At 38.8% G+C, this 22,829-nt stretch overlaps 1 protein-coding gene across 1 annotated transcript in view; it reads left to right on the top strand.

The window, feature by feature from the left end:
* Nucleotides 1-9,710: 9,710 nt before the first annotated feature.
* Nucleotides 9,711-22,829, top strand: part of LOC112561002 (protein sidekick-2-like) — a 28,779-nt gene continuing 15,660 nt past the window's right edge. Inside the window, 14 exon segments of the mRNA XM_025233122.1 lie at nt 9,711-10,389; nt 11,054-11,329; nt 11,561-11,845; nt 13,411-13,425; nt 14,995-15,103; nt 15,990-16,207; nt 16,673-16,829; nt 17,020-17,147; nt 18,595-18,711; nt 19,501-19,665; nt 19,948-20,241; nt 20,739-20,879; nt 21,193-21,381; nt 21,828-22,445. Of these exon segments, the coding sequence (XP_025088907.1) occupies nt 10,380-10,389; nt 11,054-11,329; nt 11,561-11,845; nt 13,411-13,425; nt 14,995-15,103; nt 15,990-16,207; nt 16,673-16,829; nt 17,020-17,147; nt 18,595-18,711; nt 19,501-19,665; nt 19,948-20,241; nt 20,739-20,879; nt 21,193-21,381; nt 21,828-22,445 (2,722 nt within the window). The 5' untranslated portion in view covers nt 9,711-10,379.

The following is a 22,829-nucleotide window of genomic DNA, read 5'->3' as shown; positions in this document are numbered from 1 at the left end:
CATTTTACGTCCATTTTCCCTTTCGATTTGATTACGTTGCGAATTCTTTCAACTGAAATTACGATCCGGTATTTTTGAATATTTATATGAATTAACCTACAACAAAGAAAACCATCTGTGTATACACCGTTTTAAAGAGCATTTTAAGAACATTCACATAGTGAGAATTTCAAAGATAAATGAATTTATTTTCTTGTACTACATTCAATAAAAGAATGTATTTGTATGGCTTAGAGAAGCGAGAACAGAAAAGTAGGTTAACATTTTTGTCAACAAAATAATTATTTGCACATGAAATATAAATAGTTAGTGCCAAACATATTTTACTAGAATTTAAGTATTTCTTACTGTTTTCATATAATTTTTGGTTGGTTCAGTACAAATCCATGTCGAATAGAGCAACCGGCAAACACTCAAACATGGCGCTTGGTCAACTGAATCTTTACCTACCTTTCAAACATAACAAAGTACCTGATTGAGGTTTTTTTACCCCTCTCTCTCAAACTCTTAAAGGGAAGTAATCCATAGTAGAGAAATTTTTTAAGGTTTCAAGAGTTGCTTCCCTTATGAATTCATTCATTTACGCATTGCGCGAGGTGTTATGTATGACGTACCCTACACGCGAACAGGTCCACCACCTGTGGTATCTACGCTGGGAAAGCTCGAATTCAACTGTAATGTCTTCTCCGGAAATCCAGCCAGGAATCGAACAGAAAGGATAAGCAGCCAGTGGGGACATTCAAAGAAGCCTCTGTCTCTCTTTCTCTCCCCTATCTCTTTATGTTTAGCAAGACTTTTTCTGCGTTCCTTCGTCTTTTTTTCCCTCTTTGATCTAGCCAGATCAGTTTTTCTTCAGAAATAATAAACACGTAAATAAATGACTATTATACACTCATTGTCCGCACACATTAAGTCATAGAAGTACTCAGATTTTGAAATGATACTCGCCCCCCCATTTAATACATTTTTTTTTCTTTTTATCTCAGGATAAATTTTGTGAAGACGATATCGTGTTGCAGTAATGAATTTTATAGAAACTGTCAACATTTCGGAAGGTGAGCGCCGCTCCAAAAATCTGGAAAGAAATTGAATAGAAATTAGAATCGCGAGATTCGAAAAGCGGTGTTTTTGTAATATCATTCCTATACGGACATAATTGATAGATTCAGCTTTCATTCTTCCTTTCCATATTTACCCTAATTCTAACCTCCGACCATCGACTTCTCCCGTTTCCGTAAAGCACATACACTGGCCTCGCAGGCTAGAATTTTACTATACGTAGTTGGCTTTGGAGATATACATAGATATATGGGAAATAGGGATGGCTGGCAATCTTCCCCTGTAAGCCACTGTGGAAAGAAAGATTTATGGACTGTTTGTCAAAATGTGATGGTAATTGCTCTTTGCCTGAATATATGATTGAGCACCTCAATATCATTATGTGAACTCTGACGTGTGTAGTCTTTTAAGATTAACTGATCCTTGACAGTCACTTTACTATAAACACAGTTTCACTAGCAAAATACTGCTGGTTGCATACATAGCAGCATTGGGTGGCTGTATCAGTTTTTTAACATGCATATGCCAATAGCAGCACGCTTTTGCCTAGACTCGTAGTAAACGGCAATTACTGTAATAACTGCTGCTCAGTCTTTCTTCAACCACTGGAGCACGAAGAACACATAAGTACATTTCAGAGAGGACTATAGGTCTACGCTAATTTTTCCTTCCCTGTGGTCCTCTCCCCTCCATCACCATCGTCACTTAGAATGAATGCTTCATTGAACTTTTCCATCGATCTCACTCCCAGACTTAATCACTGAACAAGACAGACGTCTAGATGTGGTCAGAATGACACTCCGTGATGCTACATTTAACTTCTCACGTGCCTTCCACATACTACGTCGTCTTTTCACTCGGAAAATAGTCTCTCGCCGAAAGCACATTCGAAAACTGTATTTAAGGGAAGTAAGAAATGTCGACATCAATTCTGATATGTTGTAAGAGTTGTTTCCCTTGAGCTATCACTGGTGGAATCACAGTAAGCTTTTGATCATTCGTGGATAATAATAATAAAATCTATTTAGCGCATTTTCTCATTTGGCTGTAAGCTCAATGCACTTGAACAAAAGAAGCATCACAAGAAACCAATTTAGTAGCACAGTTTGCGAACTTAAAAAAATGGAGGGACGAAAGAGAGGAGGGTGGGTGATGAAGACGGCTACTCGGGGTATTCATGAAAAAGGTTTTCAGTACTTTACTCATGTTTACAAAGCTGGTTGAAAGAAATGTACCTGTGATGTTTAAGGAAAGATTTTTAAGTTACAGAAATATAAAAAGTAACTAATATTATACTTAAAAGTAACGAATGAGTTTAAAAAAAAGATAATTTATAGACAGGAGTAATTGGAGAGAAAAAGAAGGGAGAACAACCTATTTAAAACAAAGTTTCTGTTAGGAGAGAGGAAGGGAGTATTTGCTATATATGGATACATAAAGAGTGAGGGGGGGGGGCGTGGAGATAGAAATAGTCTCGGCTCTTTTTAATTTTTAATGTCATTAACTTCATGACATGGGGAGATTCATGCATAATGTCGACAATAAAGCATATACAAACCATGCGAGAGGTAAGAATGAAACTTTTATTCGAATCCATATGAGAGAGAGGGGAGGGGAATGGAAGAAATGCCCTTTATGACCGGACTAATCGCATGACGACTGCACCTAACAGTCCCTTCCTTTATCAACACATACAAAGCTAATTCATGTAATACAAACAGCTCGGGGACTTTATCATTCCTTTCAAGTATCCTACTGTTACAAAGGCTCGGAAAAGATATCAAACAAAGTCGCATCCCCTTACAGCATCTTTCACATCTGTAGGCGACGATTAAAAAAAAAACTTGAAATGAGGGAAGAGATTAGTCCAGGTAGCCTCACATCATCGACCCGATGTCGATCGTCAGGTGACGCAACACCCAGGAGATGAAAGAGCGCGGCGACTTACGTCTCTGTGACGTGCTTGGTACTCACGGCGTTACGTAAAAGGGTCGATCGTTATCTTCAAACTTCCTGACCAGACAATGCATCCTGGGTAGGAAATCCTCGGACTGGAAATCACGAACGATTGCCACATGAGAGAAACGACAATCGACACTTCAATCTCCTGTTTAAGTCAGATTTACGATGAAGCGACAGCTAAGAGCTAAATCAAACCCCTCGATCATTATTAAAGAACTAAAATAGCTGCTTGTGACCTTCGGTTGCCATTATTAAAGACTTAAAAGCAATAATTTATAGGCCCAAAATGCGGAAGACATTACGTGATGAAGAATTCTATTTCCAACGAGATCTCCGTCTACCTTTTCTCACCCTTCCCTCCACTTCCTTGCCACTTTCATCTGAGGTTTTGGTGCGTCGTCCAGTCTACACTCCATTACCCACACTGCCTGTTTCCTAAATTTTACATCTGATCTCAGCATATCTCTGCTGCCTTGCAGTCCCTAACCTGTAGAAAATCCCACGGGTGGAGCCACTTTGAAAAAAAAAAAAAATTAGTGCAGACAGGGAGATGCAAGGTCTATTGCAATCTCTTCGTCAGGTCTCGTAACTCTTCGCAGATTACAGTGGGTGCAGTTTATATTCATTTATCTTTTTTCTTCTTCATCTCTCCAAGAACACACCACCTCCCACCTCCCCGGTGCTGCCATGAAACATCTCTTCTGCTCTGGGGATGTCGAAGTACAGTATTAGCTTTGTTTGCAAGGGCCTGGCTTGGTGATCCTCAAAGCCAGCTTATCAAGTATTATATAAGACGCTCTCGGCAGGTGGCATTCGACAGGACCGCCCGAGGTGTGGGTTTAGTTCGCACGCTATGTCTAAGTCCACAACGTTATCGCCTGTTTGCGCGAATTAATGTCTGGTCACCGATGGAACAGCGCTCGATAGCTCTCTCATTGCACGTGCGAGAGGTCAAAGGAAGAGTACAGCCGCGAAACGCATGTCGGGACTCGGCCGATGTGTTTCGGCTGCTTCCGGTCGATGACGCATGGTAGGGCAAGGGAGGTTATCAACCAAAGCTGGGCACTGTGTTGTGTTCTTTGTTGTCTCCCCATTGTCTGTACTTGTTGCTGGCATTCCCCTCCCCCAGCACCCCTACCCACCACCTCTCCCTCCACCAATCTCGAGTCACGCCTGGGCTGGCATTCCGGCACGCGGCGTGGGACTGTGCTCCAGTTATCTATCGGACGTCTTCCGTTTCTTCAGTGTTCTCATCGTGTTGCTGGATACCGTCTTTCGCAGGACATCAGGAAGAGAAACTTCACTACAGGGTTGAACCGTACGTACTGATGAGTCCTCTGCTGACATGGCCATAAGGTACCCGTTAAATACCATTTTTGGTTGTTATTGGAGTATTGTTTATCATTTATTACACTTCGCATCTCAGTGATGTATGTGTGTTAAGCAAATTAAAAATGTGACGAACACTTCCACACGAACTTCTGAGAATTGACACCTGTTCGCAGATAATAAAGCACATTTCTGTTATGCTGAAATAGCTTAATTGGCTTCACACACACAATACATGTAGTAGTTAGGATTGCCATATCGCCGAAGCTTTATTCGATCGACGTACTGTTGTGATTGTGTACAAACATGTTCAAATCGAAGTGCTAAATTTGGCACATTAGCGATGACACAGTTAGGTATGCATGTTCTCGTGATTGAGAGCGTATGACAAACTGCCAATCTGAATATAATATTCTCAGTGTCTCTCTGGCTTTCCGATATGCTTCCCGAGTAAATGAATACAGTCATAAGTAAATGAGGAATTGCATTTAATGTCACGTGACTAAATAATGTATATTTTCCTCTACCCATAGTCATGTCAATTCTCCATTGGCCAGTGACGCACAATGCATTCTTCAGGCAATACCCCACAGATACATCTGAAATTATGTTCTCGATTACAGCAGAAGTACAGCGAGAGCAGGCATTGTTCGCCAAGTGGCAATAATTTCTCCACGTGCACAATGCCTTCTTCCACCTCCACATCCACCTGCAGTTAACCTTTCCCCCACAGCTTGTACCCTTGGTTTTCAAGCCCCGCATTTTGTGATAAAGATTCTTTAAATGAGACAAGAAGCAGCTTTTATAAGTATTATATTGACTTACATACTTTTTGTCAAACAATTCATGTTGGGATCAGACTACATAACAACTGGCTGCCGGATTATCAAGGGAGAGCAACGCGGCGTAGAGGGTGTTTGTGTGAGAGAAAGGAGAATAACTCGAAGGGTTAGAAATCATTAGAAACATGTACGCCTGATGCCTACTAAGAGAGAGAGAAAAATCATATAGAAGGCTCATATAAAGAGAGTTAAAGAGAATTTGAAGCTCGCTTATTGCAAATGTAGATAACAGGAAAGAGTTTTATGGTGCACAGTATTATTGCCGGTTGCATAGCACTCAGGGGCGTGCTTAGGGGCAGGCAGACGAAACATCTGCCTAATCACCACAAAAAGAGAGCACAAACAAGGAAGACAACACCTGCGGCGCTACAAGACAGTCCCTTTTGCCCCCCAATATTTGAGACTTCACCGTCACAAAGCGGGCCCTGAGGCAAGTGGAGGCTCTAACACCTCTGACGATCAGATCGTGCGTGCGTGCAGTACCCCCCCCCCAATCCTTTTTTACGAAATGTGCGAGTGCGAACGCCGTTCACTGTCAGCCCCCCCCCCCAACAACATCTTCCTACCCACTGCCTCAAAGATGATCCCCACCCCCCACAGTGCGAAATCACAGCGAGGTGGAAGCACATTTCTCAAAATCAACAACAGCAACAAATCTGCCTAGGGCCTGAGCTTTTGATAGTCGTCAGGGGCCCCGCGATTTCGATTAAAACCGTGGCGATCTTGGCGTCGAGGGCCCTGCACATGCCATGTACCTCGGGCCCCGCGGGGGCTAAGAACGGGCTTGATAACACCATCTTCTTGTAAATAATGTCGGAACGGTAAATGGCAGATTGTACACACTCAGACTTGATTATACAGCTGTGCATCAACAGTCCTCCATGCGAACAAACTGAATAAAGTGAAGGAAGCGAACACAGGAGAACCGAGCAAACAGACTTGTGCAAAGAAGCAAAAAGCATTTACAAGTAAACATTTTATGGGTTAGGTTAAAGTCCGTGCAGTCAAACACTGAAGTGGTTGAATTAGCATTTGCTTTTGGTACAGAACGAACTGTGACTTTTGAAAAAATTTCTTAAGAGTCCTTCCACATTCACAGTTCATAGGTCACAGTTCACGTCGATCTTCGTGCGTGTGGGAGTCCTACTTCGACATTTTACAGAGCGTGTGACACTTCACGACGACAGTTTAATGATGGGGCCCACCGGAAAACCGCGATTTCATTTTTAGTATTAAACACCCTGTATTGCCTGTTGTGTGACCTCTGCCTAACGGCATTGTCGGTTGAGTCACGTGCGCTGGGGCTTCGGACGCAGCGCGTGTGGTTTGTCGCAGGACAATTAATTTACTTCCAATGTGTGACAAACACTCTGATCTCGCCCATTGACCTCAGAAGCCACTCACATGCTTCGTTTAGGTCTTATAACAAAAACGTTATTTACATATTTTGAAGATTGTATAATTTTTGAATCAGTATCGATGTAAAAGAACAAATAAATTCTGTTAACACAGCTGAATTCACAATATTCCATTTTATTATTAATGGTTTCTTTTTTAGAAAAGGAAAATATGACTGCCTTTTGCAATGTTACGAATGTTTTCATGTAGGTGGGTAGTAAGTGATATATCTTTCTTAGACTGCCGTCGTTTTTATATTGTTTTCTCAGATCTTCTGTTACCTATAACACTCGCTGAGGGTGATTGTTGGGCAAGATGGGTAGATGGGAAGGGAGGCATCACCCACTCCGCGTCTTCTCCCGCCGTCCTGTAGGTGGCCGCATCACGTGCGGCGGAGACGCTGTGCCGGCCAATTAGGATGCTGTGAGAGGCGGCCGATCTCTCTCCACTCCACACAGCAAACATTGAAGGGCTCGACTTTGCACGAGCGACTGGCGAGTAACGAAGCCGTCGTCCGTGTCTTGAACCGTACATCGCTTGGCGCTGCAGAACGTAACGCCACGTGAAACAGTCCGTGACGATCTTTTCAATGTGACGTACCTTTCATACCCGTCTGTAGCTGCCAAGCAGGTCATGGCCAGGTCCTTGTCAACATAGAACAGCTTCGAGAACTCATGGAATGTGTGCGAGCGCATGTGTGTGTGTGTTGGTACGTATAGGTATATATATATAGCAGTGGTGTAGAAAAATGCTCGACTTGGGGGGAGGGAGAAGGGTGGTGACCAACTCCGTCTCCTCGACAGTATCTATTTTGAGGGGGGTGGTTGCCACACTTGCTCCCCTGGTTGGCAAATAAATTCTCCAGAATCGTACATTCATCCACTTCCTGTGTTAGACATCCCCCGATTCTTTGATCCTCGGTTGATGTCCTTATTTTCTTGAGCAAACGAACTGTTACTCCTCGTGTCGCACGACGCCCACTCGTCGTCGCAGTCTCTCGGTCGTCTTGCCCGAGGCCGTAGGTGACGCACCGTTCGTCGCACGCAAGGGATGATCGCAGCCCCACCTCGGTGGCTGAGGATGGTGAAGCGCATCTCTCTCATCTCACTGACGGTGGCATGCATAGCTTGGGGGCTCACAGCTGAGTAGACACGTGGGCTTTATTTGATGTTTCCAAGGCTCACAGGTGCACGTCATTTGCGCGAGCCTGAACGGATATCTATAATGCTTGCCCTGGTAGACTGGGGCAACGAGGGTGTTACAAACATTAAGTGTCTTAATTCCTTTTTTGTTAGGTCGTTCACTGTCTTTTTATAACAGCACGTGCAAAATCTGGGCACGCGCACTCACACCAAGTTCACATCTAACACGTGCTACAGATATGCAATAAATAAAAGCACCAAGCTTGCAAAGAAAATGTTGTTTCACTTCTTCAGGCATGCATCGCTGTGCGATGTTGGCGTAGAGGCGAATATAGGTCGCATAGCAAGAGAAGGGGAGGTAAGGTAGGTCAGCCGCGAGGCGCACACCCAAAGTTTATAAAGTCTTTTATAAAGTAAGACCTAAGTACCACCAAAGACTGTCTTTGGTACAACTCTGTGAGAGCTAACTATATATACATATATCATGACATAACGAGTGGCGCTGAACTCTGCATTTTATAAACACTTCCGCTGAGTGTTCCGCTTTGGCCATCAACCGTGCAGTCAGGGTCTTTGCCTCACCTGCTTCGGAAGTATCCCAAACATGCTGAAGCATTAGTTCGTAGCAGACCTCGGTGGTGTACGTACATCTGTAGGCAGCGCCATCTGTCGCCACGAGCGGCTGCAGCAATGCACGCATTCAGAGAGCGCAGCGCTTTCCCACGCCTGCCTTGGAGTAGGAGCCATTGACTGTTGGCTGTCAAAATATTGAGAGTGCGGCCTGGCCAGAAGGCTCAAATGCACTAAACTTACGATCGCCTGTCGAAAGAGGCCAGCATGGGGGATTTGAAGTCGTTGGTGTGTGTGTGTGGTGGGGGAGGGGAGGAGGAGAACCCACACATCTGAGCATGTCTGGACTAGTAGAGAGAGAAATTCATTGCCCCCACACCTCTCTCCAAACTCTTACCTTCCGTTCAAAGCCACTCTGAGATCAGCGGTATCTCAATAAACAGGTCAGATTGTTAAATCTCTCGCAGGATGGACTTAAATATGAACCCTGCACGAATACTATACTTCGCGATCCGCAGTCTAAAGCATAAAACTCGACTTACCTTCCATGGAGCACCGAAACAATGAAACTGCTATATGCAAAACATATTTAAGTTTTAAAGCTTTTTTATACGACGTACGCTTGTAAACAGCTAAAAATAAGTACTGTTAGAAAATAGTAAATTTTCCTCTGCAAAACCACTTTAAGCTTAGCAAAGACTTTATATAACAAAAGTCACCTTTGGGTTAGGCAGCAGTGTTGTGCAACTATAGCCGGCTACACGGGGACGTTTCAGTATACAAAGTTCTATTGGCTCTCCGCCCCCCTTCCGTGAAAACAGTGCAGATCGAGATGGTGGACTTGCTGCATGACGTTGCGAACTCGATCAATTAAGTTTTCAACCACACAAGCACACTCCTATACATCTTTCCCCCACATTATTGATTGAGCACAATCAACGCTGCATAAGCACATGCAAGCCTAAGGCCGGCCGAGTGCCGAGGCTGACTAAATTCTGGAAAGAAAATATTCTGAAAAAGTTATTATTTCCATGTTTGAAAAGATGTCGACATCGGAGTATTAATTGTCATTATAATTCATGTAATTAACGAAAAATATCATTATATCGATCTTTAGCCCGGTTCAGGTGTTGATCGTGTTAGCACTCACGTACGCACATACTCTTGTTTATAAATAAATCGACGTATAGGTATTTGGTCTTGATCGATAAACCAAAGCAGTTTTGTTGATCGGATCACGGAGGCGGGGCAAGATTTGTCTGTGATGGAAGGCTTTCCGGTTTTCACGGGTAGTTCCCCACGATACGTCATTGCAACGGAATCTCCAACTTGACCTCCGTGACACCACTCCTCGCTTACCTGTGTGCTGTGTGACTGCAGTGTCACCAATCGGATGTGCCGGTCTGGGTCACATGATGTTCACTTTCGAACACAAAGCTACAGGAGTAGTGTGTATTTGAGGGCTATAATTAGTTGTTGTATCAGCAACGGCCAACTTATTGGAGAGTTCGCCAAGCATCAAAATATTTATTTGAAAAATCAGATTTTTTAAATAATCGTCAGAACTGTAGCTTGAGGATAAGACGTATTAGTGGCACCATCATAATCGTCGATCACTGATCGTTCCTGTGACAAGAGAGTGAGAAGACGGCTTGGAGATCATCATGGCCGCTACCTAAACTTCCGATTGGGAAACATCAGACTCCGCTGTTTTTCTCACATTTGGAAACAACGTAACTTGAGTTGGAACCTGATGGGGCCTTTGGGTACTCTTTTTCTACATCTGTGCCAAATGTCTGCCTGAAGGTCCATTGAAAATTTCATTATTTATATCTTCTTGTTAACTTGTCTTTGGCGTTCTCGGTGACAGCTTGACAGAAAATGTAGTTATTCTTGTCTTCGCAGGGCAATGTTAGTTTACGCTTCATGGGAATTTTTGCATTGACAACATACCCCTGTGCAGCGCAAAGAGATGACGACGATACCTCGAAAAAGACGATCATTTGTTCTGTCCTCTACCTCTCTGAATGCCGGATGCAGTCTCGTATTTCTGGCCCTTTCACACCTGACATGGATTATGGCACAAGGTAAAGTATTAAATTGAAAATTTATTGACAACTCGGTAGAAGTAATTTTGGGTGAGAATGAAGCACACTGACGCTTTTAGCTATTTTGTTTAAAAAAAAAAAAATTCAATCATTTTTCCATTGGAAAGTGTAAAGGGTCTAGAGATAAGTCTAAAAACACTCGGGTATTGCTCTGCAAATCTTTGACTGTGTTTTATAGTAATGAAATGTTAAAAAGCTAAGACAATCAAATAATATTGTGAGAAAGTATAAAGGTAATGTATATATTTAAATGATGCCTGGTTTAATAGGAAGTGTAGTGTACATATACAATGATTAACAAGATCAAGGCCAATACTAAGAATGTTGAACAGTAATATAATAAATGATAAGGAATTATTAGGGATGTAAGTTAATTTTGGAGATAAGTCTTTTTAAAAAACTTGACCATCAAAGTAACACTCAAACTCTAAATATTCTACAGCAAACAGGAAGTGGTAGCACCAAATAATTTTGCGAGTTTGAACAGCTGTGATTTTATGTGTGTGTGTATATATATATGAATATTTTGTATCTATATTTGATATTGTTAATATCAAAGAAGAAGAATCAGAGAAGTTAATAAAACTATATAGAAGCAATGTTACTAGGTGATTTTGAGACTGTTCATTTTTGGTTTTTACAGACAGTCCACCAGAAATTGTGACATCACCAGATGCTGGAATGATCCAGCTGGTTGGATCCACCAAAAGTCTGACATGTAGTGCTGCTGGTAGCCCAAATCCTGTGTATAGCTGGATTCAGAATGATGTTTACTACAAAAACTATTCTCGCAATGATGTCAACATGAAGACACTTCGTATTGTTAATCTCCAAGAAAATGACAGTGGCATGTTCCGATGTCTTGCCAGCAACAGCCTAGGAGCAGAGCTGAGCCAGGCTGCTGAGATCAAAGTTGCTGGTGAGAATTGTGTGGCTTTAATAAAATGGAAAGGAAAATGAACATGCATGGTAGCATTAGTATGTGTATGTGACGGAGCAAGTAAGAGATACTGAATAGCCACCGATCACTTAATCACAAACGCTTCCATAGTTTCATTGGTGTACAACTAGGAGACAGTCTCATGCAGCTAAGTTTTAGTGCACCTTTCTACTTTAAGTACCATTAAGTTTTGTGTTTTTGTGTTTTCAGTTCTGCAAAATTTTACAGCTACTGGGTCAAAAGAAATAATGGTAGACCAAGGAAAGGCAGTGATCCTTCCTATGCCTCCCATTAAAACCCTTGCCTTGGATGTGACCTGGCAAGAGAATAACAATACATTGAGTGAAGATTACTTCTACAGTTTTACACAAAACCTTTCTCTGGTCCTTCTCTCAGTGGATAAAAACATAATGGGCAAAGAGTACAGAGTCAAGGCGGAATACGTTTTCACCAGTTTCTCAACAGTTAGTTCCCCTTACATCTTGCGTGTAAGAGGTAAGTGTAATTATACTTTTATAATCATTCTTCCAAACAAGCAGATATATTTTATAAGTGGGCTTATGCTGATCATTAAAACAACTTGTATAGATGACTTGATAATTCTTACATAATGTAGCTGTTGATAAATGTCTTTAGACCATTCATGGTTTAAGAACGTTAACAATACTACAGCATAGCATGGTTAGACAAAGCAGCATGTCACGAATTATGTGGCAGAAGTGTAAAATAATTTCTAGGTGAGCATAGTTCTATATTTAATATATAAATATTTGTTTCTTTTTTGTTTTGCGATGTACAAATGCGCAAATAAGCAATTTTAGTTGCTAAGGAACTCTTGTTAATGAGCAACAGTATATAGCTGAATTTGGTCTTTGCTTTGAGGGATCTATAGAATCACTTTGCATGATATATAGACCATATCCATATTGTTTTATAATTTAAAAGAAATATGTATTTGTACTTATGATTTTCAATTTAAGGTATTTTTTTACTGTTGGGATGATTTTTCTCTTTGTTAATTATTTGCAAATAATTTATTTTTCCCCCTTCATCACTTAATTCATTTTTAACATTATCTTTGTTGTAATGTAAGGTCAGCCTCTTGTGGTTTGTTGCTTTTTGCCTTGTCTTCACATACTTCTTAATATACCTGATTTTTTTTACCTACTTTTTGTGCCATACATATCCATGTTAGGTTCGTCAACAGTAGAAAAAAGCAGGATATAAAAACCAACATGTGCATTCACCTGCATCGTAAATCTTTAAGTGGGAAAATTTATAGATTGTAAAGTCTAGCCTGCATTGTTTGGACTTTGCAGCTATATCAGGCAGTTGCATACAGTGTAGGGCCATTAAGCCATGGCCCAGACATCTACGAATTTGCTTAAACCACACACAATGCTTGGATCCCAATTTTTTGACACTGTAATCGTATGGACCTGGACATGGGCTCTCAAATATTCAAGACAAGTGCTGACAGCTGTCATTTTAGCATTTTGATTGTCTATGATTGACATGCTATGCACTAATGCAGATTAAATATTTAAATGCTGACTTAATAACTTCAAAGGCGCTAATTTCGAAATGACAACTCGCAGGTTGACACGTGAAAAGGCTTGTGATCAAAAAACACTGTTTTTCATTATTTATTATAATTTATGCATTTTCAAAAAATATTTAAGCCGCGGACCACCTAAGCTGCGGTTAAGCAGTTTGGACCCCAATCACCGTGGCTTAATGGCCCTATACTGTACTAAACTGGTGATCTTGTGCTTTGTTAATAATTTTTACTTACATGGTATCTCAGCTAATATTTAATGAAGAAGATTCTTCACTTCATTTGGTCAAATTCTTGAAGAAAGTTAATACTGCACAGGGTATACTAACCACTTTTTTAAAAATAAAAGTAATTACATATGAAAGATAGACAAGAGCAGGTTATGATAGGAAGCACTTGTACAATTGGTCATTTTACTTTCCATATTTGTAGTCTAGAGTTAGTTGTGTCAGAAAATAATGATACAAACTGGACGTCAATCTGTTGCCATTTTTAATTTCAGAAGGAAATGGAACAGGTATGAATACAGCTATATTCCCAGATTATAGCCCTACTATGCCTACCTTATTAGCTTTCAGATAAATATAGTCAGAAATATTTGGATCATGCACAGACTGTAAGTGCATCAAAATAATAAAGAAATATTCTTTATACCATAATTATGCTGTTTTGGAGAAAAATTTTGAAGATTATTTTCTGCATCTTCAGTGTCTCTTTATGCTGTTTTATGTTTTTTGATATATTAAAACTGATCTGCTTATTTTATGCCTTAACATGCCTAGATAACTGTAACATACTACAGAGTGCTTTCTTGTGCTTTCAAATAACCAGTTGTGTGTCACACCATTTCAGGCACTGACATAAGATCTTTAGTACATAACATTGTCATGTAGTGTATGCTTGCTTAAACAATACTAATACTTAATAGTTCTCAGCCATAAAGAAGACATCTCATAATGTTTATTGTAGGTTTACAAAACTCGTATATATAACTCACATATTTAAAACAAACTCATTTATACTCATTTTAATTAGGACTTGCTGGGTGATAACCTTATGTGACATTATCATTGTGAATTCTGCATTTTCACAATTGTGTTTGCCCAGCTTTTACATTATAAAAACTATAGAAGTATATGCAATTATTTTCAGTATATTAATAAACTCTTACATAGCCATGTTTTCTTTATAGGTTAAAATATATTTTTCTTGACATTTTTTTCACTATCATTCTTCTTTTAATTACATATTTAAATTTTGGTAATTTCTCACTCGGACTATGGGTCTTATCTATTGCTGTTTTTTATTTTAAAGCATTTGATACACAATTATTAATGAAGAATAACTGTAGTTCTCTGTGATGCTCATTCGATTTTCAACATCCCTGTGATATAATTTGAAAGTATTTTAAAAGACCAACTCATGTGAAAACTTTTCAAATGATCTTTGTTTAGTTCCCTACACAGCACACTTCCTAATCTCTTAACCCTTTTCCAAGTTGTTAAATGCAAGTTTTCGAACAGTTCTTTTTACCTTTCGCCAGAATTGTGTTCAGAACTGTGATAGTGTTGTGCCAGAACATAGTTAAAGTAATCAACATACGCTTCCACTTCTCCCTGTGATTGTAGCTTTGCGTGTGCAGTTTATCATTTTTCCAACATCCTAAATTATTCCCTTCCTGTGAATGGTATCCACGAATGGTATGTTTGCTAATCTTAGACACACTACAAAAAGTTTTTTTTATATTTTGCTCTGGTTTGGGGAATTTCTGTTTTTTTTAATTGAACTTGTCCAGCTGTTTGAGTAACATTTTTCATGCATGGGGGTCTTTAAACAATAACTGAAGTGACAAGAGAAACTTTCTTAGTTCATTCTACTCAGTTGCCCATTTCCTCCTGCATTTGTATTTGTGTTCAGTCATTCATGAACGCTTTTATTTTAACCATTGCATAACATGTAGCTAAGTGTATGAAAATAAGTGAAAACAGGTACCCTCAGACTAAGAAAAAGGTGTTACAACATTAAAGCAACATTTTGGTTAAAAGTACAATTGCCATTAGTTGGTGCACATTCATGAATGTTTCAGATAGCAATAATCCCACTAACATTGCACCTGAAGTGATTGTGCCACCTGAGAACACAAGCACTGTTAAAGGAAGTGATAAAGTGGAGCTGATATGCATTATCAATGCAAGGTGAGCTATGTGAAAGGTCTTAGTAAAGTGACTGGGACTTCTTGGCCATGAACTACTTTCCCAGATTGTTACAAGTAACAAGATTTTTGAGTTGGAAGAAATCATTTATTGACTTTGATATTGCATTAACTAATTAAATCAAACTATTGGTTGAACTTCTGCAAATGAAGGAGGGATGTTGAAGGGGAGCACTTCAGGGAGGAATTAGGGATGTGGAGAGAAAACATCTTAAAACCTTTAAAGGAATGAGATCATTGAAGCAGTTTACAAGGAATAGCTGTAAGAACATTCTTTATTGAACTTACCTGAATGCAGATTTAAGCAGTGGCAGAGCCTCATTTGTTTATTTTGAGCCAACATTGACAGATCCTTGACAAACTGTTTTTGTCACTATTTGTGTGACCCCATATCTTGATGTCTAAGTAAACAGGGTACTAGAGGCTGACATCAAGAAGAAAATAATATTGCAAGACTTCAACAGCTAATTACCAATCACCATAACCAAAAAATGAAGAGTGCTAGCTCTAAAAATATTATATAATTTTGATGAATTTCAAAAGTAGGACTTATCTAATCCAGAAAAAAATATGAGAAATAGCAGTTTCTTTTTTGTTGAATGCTCTGTGCTCATAAGTGCACAAATTTGATTTATGCACAGGCATGCAACACAAAATATAATCTTTCTCCGTTGTTTATTATTTATGATCTCCAAAAAACATTTATTCATTCAGAACAAATTGATCTTTGTGACATAATAAAGTAATACAGTAAAATTAAAAAACCCGAAGGATCTAATAACTATGCAGGTTTTTAATGAAAAATTGTTCTTTTCATGTGTAAATACTATTTAAAGTTATTTTGTGATCTGACTTTTATTTTAATATAGACCAATGAATATGCTGACCATTAGCTGGTACCATGTCTATGGCAATGGAACCAGGAAGAGTATTGACACAGATGACAAATATATTGTAACAAACTATAGACGAAAACTGATAATAAAGAATTTGGATGAAAGTGACACAGGACAATACCAGTGTGAAGGACTTTTGGGATCTTTGGGATATCCACCTGCCAGATCGTCTGCAAATCTTTTTGTTCAAGGTGAGCTTTGTTCATTGCTTTATTACTACTTAGCATTCAAAAGGTATTTTTTTAACAGTTTATTTGTACTTAATATTGTGCACAGTGTGTCCATAGTCTTTTGTCTTTTAGAAACATTTTGGGAATCCCAGCATGACATTGTCATTAAAAACACACCAGTCTTACAAGATAGTATCAGGTAATTGAATGCTTACTGTTATGCTAAATTTATTGACTTTCTGCTTATAAATATTGAATGGGGTTTTGTTAAATTCTAAGATGCCTTGGTATGTTTCATGAGCGGGATTTTATATGTTTATGGCTGTTGGTGTCTTTGTTTGCTGACATATTTTGTCTATCTTTATTTGTGTTCTTTGAATTTTGTGTGTTTCATTGTGTATTAACCTTTGTTTTGTAATATGCGTTGAGTAGGGAAATGTATTATACAAATTCCTTTATTATGAACACTGGATTTTTTGTCAACAGTGCTGCCAATGATTCCACCTGGAGCTCTTCCTCGAGTAATAGAGCGTGATTTCAGTGAAACAGTAATTTTGCCTTGTACAGCACAGGGAGTTCCACAACCCACTTTACACTGGTACTTTAATGGATGGAGTATTTCACCGGTTGTGAGACCTGAAAGGTTTGTGAGATAGCTTGCTTCTTATCAGAATTAAGCAGTCCTTGTAAATACCTTCTAAGGATTGTAGGCAGGACTTGCCTTAAAGCATCGGTAAAGAACCTTACCTTTTTTTATTATTCCAAGGGCCATTTTGATGTTTGTAACTTTATTTATATGCCAATAATCTGAAGCATGTATGTTTGATGTACAGGTACACATTATATCCTAATGGAACTTTAGAAATCAGAAATCTAGACTTACCAGATGCAGGGAAATATCAGTGCTTCGCAAGAAATCCTGCTGGAGAAACTTACAAAGCAGTATGGCTAAAAGTGAACAGTAAGTACTGTTGTCTTATTTCATGTGGCTTGATCTTGGTATCATCTTGTGACATGGGATTATACCTTCGTATTTTAATCAATCTGTATTGTCTTTATTAACTTAGTCTATGGCACACACAAAAGACAGTTACACATGAAGAGAGTGTGCCTCACGATTACATGTACACATGCATGCACACACACACACATACACATAAACCTTCTAAATGAATAATGCTAAGACTACAACATAAAGCAACATAATACTATGAGTCTTTGTGTCAGGAAACTGCAAAACTCAAAGAATTCGACAAAAGCAGTGAAGGAAACCACTTTTAAGTCACTTGATTTCTTTATACTATATATATACAGTGATACTTCGGTTCTCGAACATAATTCGTTCCGGGAGGACGGTCGAGAACCAAATTGTTCGAGAACCGAAGCAATGAAACTCATAGGAAATAATGGAAACTGGATTAATTCGTTCCAAGCCCCAGAAAATGCCTATTTACTGGCCTAATTTGTATATAATATGTAGAAAAACACGAGTCTCAACAAGAAATAAGAAATAAAAGTGTATTTATTAAAACAAAAAAAAAAAAAAAAAAAATAAAATGTACTGTACAGTACAGTAAATTGTGTTTCATTTACTGTACCTGTACCAAACTTTATGGCAGGAGGGAATGAATGTGGAGGGAGGAGGGAAGGGGATGGTTATGTTTTGAAGGGAGTCCTCTTCAATAAAAACAGAGGGTAACTGTTCTTGGGGTTTCTGTTCTCTGTATCTTTTGCTGAGGAGAATCAGAATCTTGCTCTGCAGTTGCTTGTCTGATTTCTTTACGGAAGAATTTGTCAATTGTTTGCTGTTTTTTTCTCCTTTGCAAAATGTTGCGGAAAGTGGACATAACATTGTCATTAAAAATGTTAACTGCTCTATTTGCTACCACTTTATCAGGGTGATGTTGTTCAACAAAATTTGCGATTTCTGCCCATTTTGCACACATTTCATGACTCTCTCCACAAAAACGTGACTCTCTCTCTCTGCACTCACACTGATGACGCCAGCAAGGCGCGCTGGGCCCAATGAACGCCATTCGGCTCAACTCGGCTCATCTCGGACGTTCCGATGTTCAAGTTCCAAATATTTGTTCGGATTCCAAGACAAAATTTTCTCGAATTTCCTGGTCGAATACCGATTTGGTCGAAAGTCAAGGCGTTCGAGAACCGAGGTATTACTGTATATAGAGAAATGATACATTTATTTTTGTGTGTGTGTGTGTGTGTGTGGAAAACATTGCTTGATTTTACAGACTAGTTGTGCTATATGTTTTTGTGTCTGTGACATTGAATAATATTGCTTTTTTGATTTCCTTAAATAATAACTTGATAATGTTTTGATTTTGTAGGTTGTGTCTTATACGGTAACTAGGGAATGGATATGATAAAGTATCATTATGTTCTAACAGGCGCACCACCTCAGATCACAAAAGCACCAGAAAACCTGACAAAAGTGGAGTCATCTGATGCTAGGTTTTACTGCCAGGTGACAGGAGCTCCAGCACCCAACATTACATGGACTAAAGGTTTGTCTAGCATTCTAGATGTTTATCTTTGTATGAACTAACTCCATGTTTACTTGAGTCAACATAGGCCTAGGTTTTCCTGAGCAGTGACACCTGTTTGATGTTAACTGAAAGTGCATTTAAATTTAATGTGAACATCTAAACTAAAGAATAAATGATAACAACGCTTAAAAAAAATGATTATAGAGAAAATAGTGTTTTTGTGGCATTGTGAGGTTTGTTCTCTGAATATTTATTGCAAATGGCCATTTGTGTTTAGTTAGTGGCTGAATGTGTTCGAACAATGCATGGCTCTGTTGGAAATATTTGATGTTAATAGCTTCTTGTGTCATCAGGAATTGGTTTGTCTTTGGGCCTGAGACAATGTTTTATGTGGGACGATATTATCATGACTTAGTCGATTAGACTTAATGAATGGTTGATATTGTTCTGGCTCAAAATGACCGGTGACCAAGGAACAAGAAGTTTCTTTCAAGATGTATTTAATCTAGTAGAACAAACAGTTGGCTAGAAGCAGTCTATTTTAATGTTAATGTTAATTCTTTTTAACATGTGTTTGTTGCAAAGAAATTCAGAGCACAAACTATAAGTTGGGAGGTAGTTGTATTAGAAATGACTTTCATATAACAAAATATGTAAATGAAAAATGTTGGGGTCATATCTTAGAGTTGATTGCAATATGAAAGGACTTAATGAGGAAGTTTACTGCACTTGTGTTTGCATTTGCAAATTACAGTTTACGTGCCTTTGATAAATAGTCACATGATCACTGGTGTAAATGTATGTCAGTGACAGGTACAAATGAGGAACCTGTGGTGTTTGGTGGCCGATACCAGCGATTTCCAGACAGTCTGTCCATTGCGACTGTCATAAAGAGCGATTCAGGGGCTTACAGGTGCAATGCCACTAACATTAAAGGCACACAGTCAGCACAAGCCTACTTGCTGGTTATTAGTGAGTGTTGCAAGATTATTAAGTTTTTAATATTTAAAGTTTTTTAATTTGTAAAAAATATTTATTTAATTTGGAATATAAAAGTCGTATTAATAAATAGAGATAGCATCTTTCATGACCTACACCAATGTTAGTGATATTGTGTTTTTGGATTTGTTAGAGATAATCGTAGCATTGTAATAACTTTGCTGCAAAATTAATCTCTTATGTTTTTTTTCTTTTTTATATTTTCAAAGACTCAGTTAAAATATTTTAGTCTCTTTTGTTTTTAATTGTTTGCAGCCAAGACAAATATTGTTCGCCCACCTCAGAACCAGACTGTGATCATAAGCACGCAAGTCACATTTGAGTGTGGGATCATTCGTGATGAGAACACATTGCCAGTCTGGGAGTGGTTCTTTTACAAGAGTCCTGATTTTGTAGAGAGACAGATTAACAATTCTAATCGGTATTTCATCAGTGAGATAGGCAGCCTGATCATATCTGGTGTGTCGGCCCAAGACATTGGGAAATACAGGTGCCATGTCATATCTGCAGGAGGAAACGATAGTCGCACAGCTTCTCTGAACGTTATAGGTAAGAATGCTATCAAATTATTTTTAGCTGGTGTCCCTTCTGTTGCTAGGTATCTCATAAACATGCACGAAAGGATGTCAGTCCAGCCTTTTCAAAGGACATTGATAATATAAGAAAGAGTTGCTTCCTCTTTTGCTGCAATCTTTTGTGACTCGGAGGTAAAGAAATGCTAATGCTCTTAAACTGCTGTTCTGAAGGTGTGCTCTTCACCAGTAGAATATGGAGAACGGTTGTGCCCTACAGTCTTGTGCTGATGACTCTTTGAGCATAGTCTTGCTATATGTTTGGTGTTATTTTTTTATCACCTGTAGAGTTGCTGACAGAAACCACGGAATTGCATCAATATGAAACATAGCAGATACGTTATCAATAGCAGATACTATTGACATTTTCCTGATAATTGTAGAATCCTCATGTTTCTGTTTTATTTCTTATACTACCTTTTAATGTTAGCCATTACTTTAACTACAGCTTTACTGCTTACATATTCAATGCAGAGCTGCCTCGTCCACCTTCGATAATGACAGTAGCATTGAACCCATTGCTAAATAACAGTGTTGTGATCACATGGACTCCAGCATTCAATGGTAATAGTGCACTTCGCAAGTACATCATCACATATAGGCAGGAAAACCCAAGTGAGTATTGGCAATAGCAAGTGGTCCTTTATTCATGAAGAGATTAGATGATTTCATGGAAAATGTGCTGAATGTGTTAAAAAAATTTTTTGTTTGTGTTCTTTTAGTCATATTAGTATATTTTAAACTTTGAAATCTTAAGTTGATAGGCAAGTAGTGTCCTTAAAACTTGGGAAAAGATACATATGCACATACATGCCCTTTCAGTTGATTTTTGTCCACTTTTCTTGAGAAATATACTTAGATGTCCAGGATGTTAAAATTTATCCAGAAAATATGTAATAATTATTTACAAAGACATTTTGCTCTTTAGATGGAAACAATGTTGATGTGGCCTGGGATGTCTATCCTGACAATATCAACCCAGCCTACACATCCTATGCTGTGAACAACCTTCTTCCCTCACGCTACTATCGCTTCCGCATTTCTGCTGTGAATGAGGTGGGAGAGGGAAATGCTAGTCAGCCCATGCCAAACCCAGCCATCAAGATGCCTGCTCAGCGTAAGTTAATGCACCAATATAGAATCTATTACTCAGTCTACTGTTAAATGTGTGACACCTGGACCTTTTACTCTTGCACTGAATTATTAATTAACTTTTAACAATTAGATAATCTTTTTTGTGATTAATTTGTCATGTTTAGCAGATACATTCTTTACAGATAAGTTATAATTGTTTATGATTCAGCAACTGCTTTGCTGACAAAGAAATGACATTTAAAACTAAATAAACTTGATTCTTATTATCACTAGTAGACTAGCTGGTAAACACAAAAATGGCAGAGAAGAGGTGGGGTGGGGGGAACCCCACTTTTGAGACTTGATAACCAGATGCTTGTTCTGTCTTCTTGCATTTCCTATTAAATATTCTTAATGAGATTGTTGTTTCTTATCTAAGACTGATAAATCATTATAGTTATCTGAAGTGTAATGGGGAAATTATTGCAGCTCCAAGTGAACCACCTCGTAACTTCTTCTGCAAGCAAGGGGGTGATCAAGAAATAGAAGCTACCTGGGAGACACCAGTGGAGAGCTCATGGAACGGCAACCTTCAGGGCTATGTTCTGTACTATAAAGTACAAAATCTACCCAGCATTCCAATGTCAGAAAAGAAGGTGGAAGGTGCTAATGTGCACACGGCTGTTATAGGATCTCTTGTGCCCTTCAAAGAGTATGCTGTCAGAATTGCAGCTTATAATGAGGAAGGAGTTGGTGTTATGAGCAACCCTTTCCTGGTGTGGACTCGTGAGGGTCGCCCCACAGCTGCTCCTTCAAATGTTGTGCCACAAACGGTAAACTCCACGACCATTAAACTGCAGTGGGATCCACCTTACCCCGGGGAGATCTATGGGAACAACTTAGGGTACATGGTTCAGCTGTGGCAGAATGAAGTGCTGGTGCGCAGTGATTTTGTGCCCTCACATTCAGAGAATTTGGAGGGTCGTCAAGAGTACTATGTAGGAAATTTGGCCAAATTTAAATGGTACAACTTCACCATCGCCTGTCGTACATCACCTGGTCTTGGTCCCTTCAGTTCACCAGTTGCACAGCAAACGGATGAAGATGGTGAATGTTTGTTTTTGACAAATTACTCTTTAACTTACCACAGTGCTATTTCAATAGTAGATTACATGACTATGATTAGAAAATTATATTTTTACCTATTCAGAACTTTCTGTTTCTTTATTTTTGACATTATTAGTACTGACATTATTTCTGTAACTTTATTAGTGTAGTTGTTTTAATTTTTTGTTTTCTTTTGTTCAGTTTTTTTTTTCAAACAAAAAGCTCAGTTGTAGTTAGAATGTGGTCTAAAGATTTCCATATTTAACTTTTTCATGCTGCATTTACTGTATATTGTAAGTGAAAGTAATCCCAAGAATTTTTCAATGTTTTCTGAATGTTACATCTTGATAGGTAGGGAATACTATCCATGCTATTTTATCATGT

Source organism: Pomacea canaliculata, linkage group LG1 (genome assembly GCF_003073045.1).
Source record: "Pomacea canaliculata isolate SZHN2017 linkage group LG1, ASM307304v1, whole genome shotgun sequence".
In the NCBI taxonomy this organism is placed as follows: Eukaryota; Metazoa; Mollusca; class Gastropoda; order Architaenioglossa; family Ampullariidae; genus Pomacea; species Pomacea canaliculata.
This window is presented reverse-complemented; position numbering and strand designations above follow the sequence as displayed.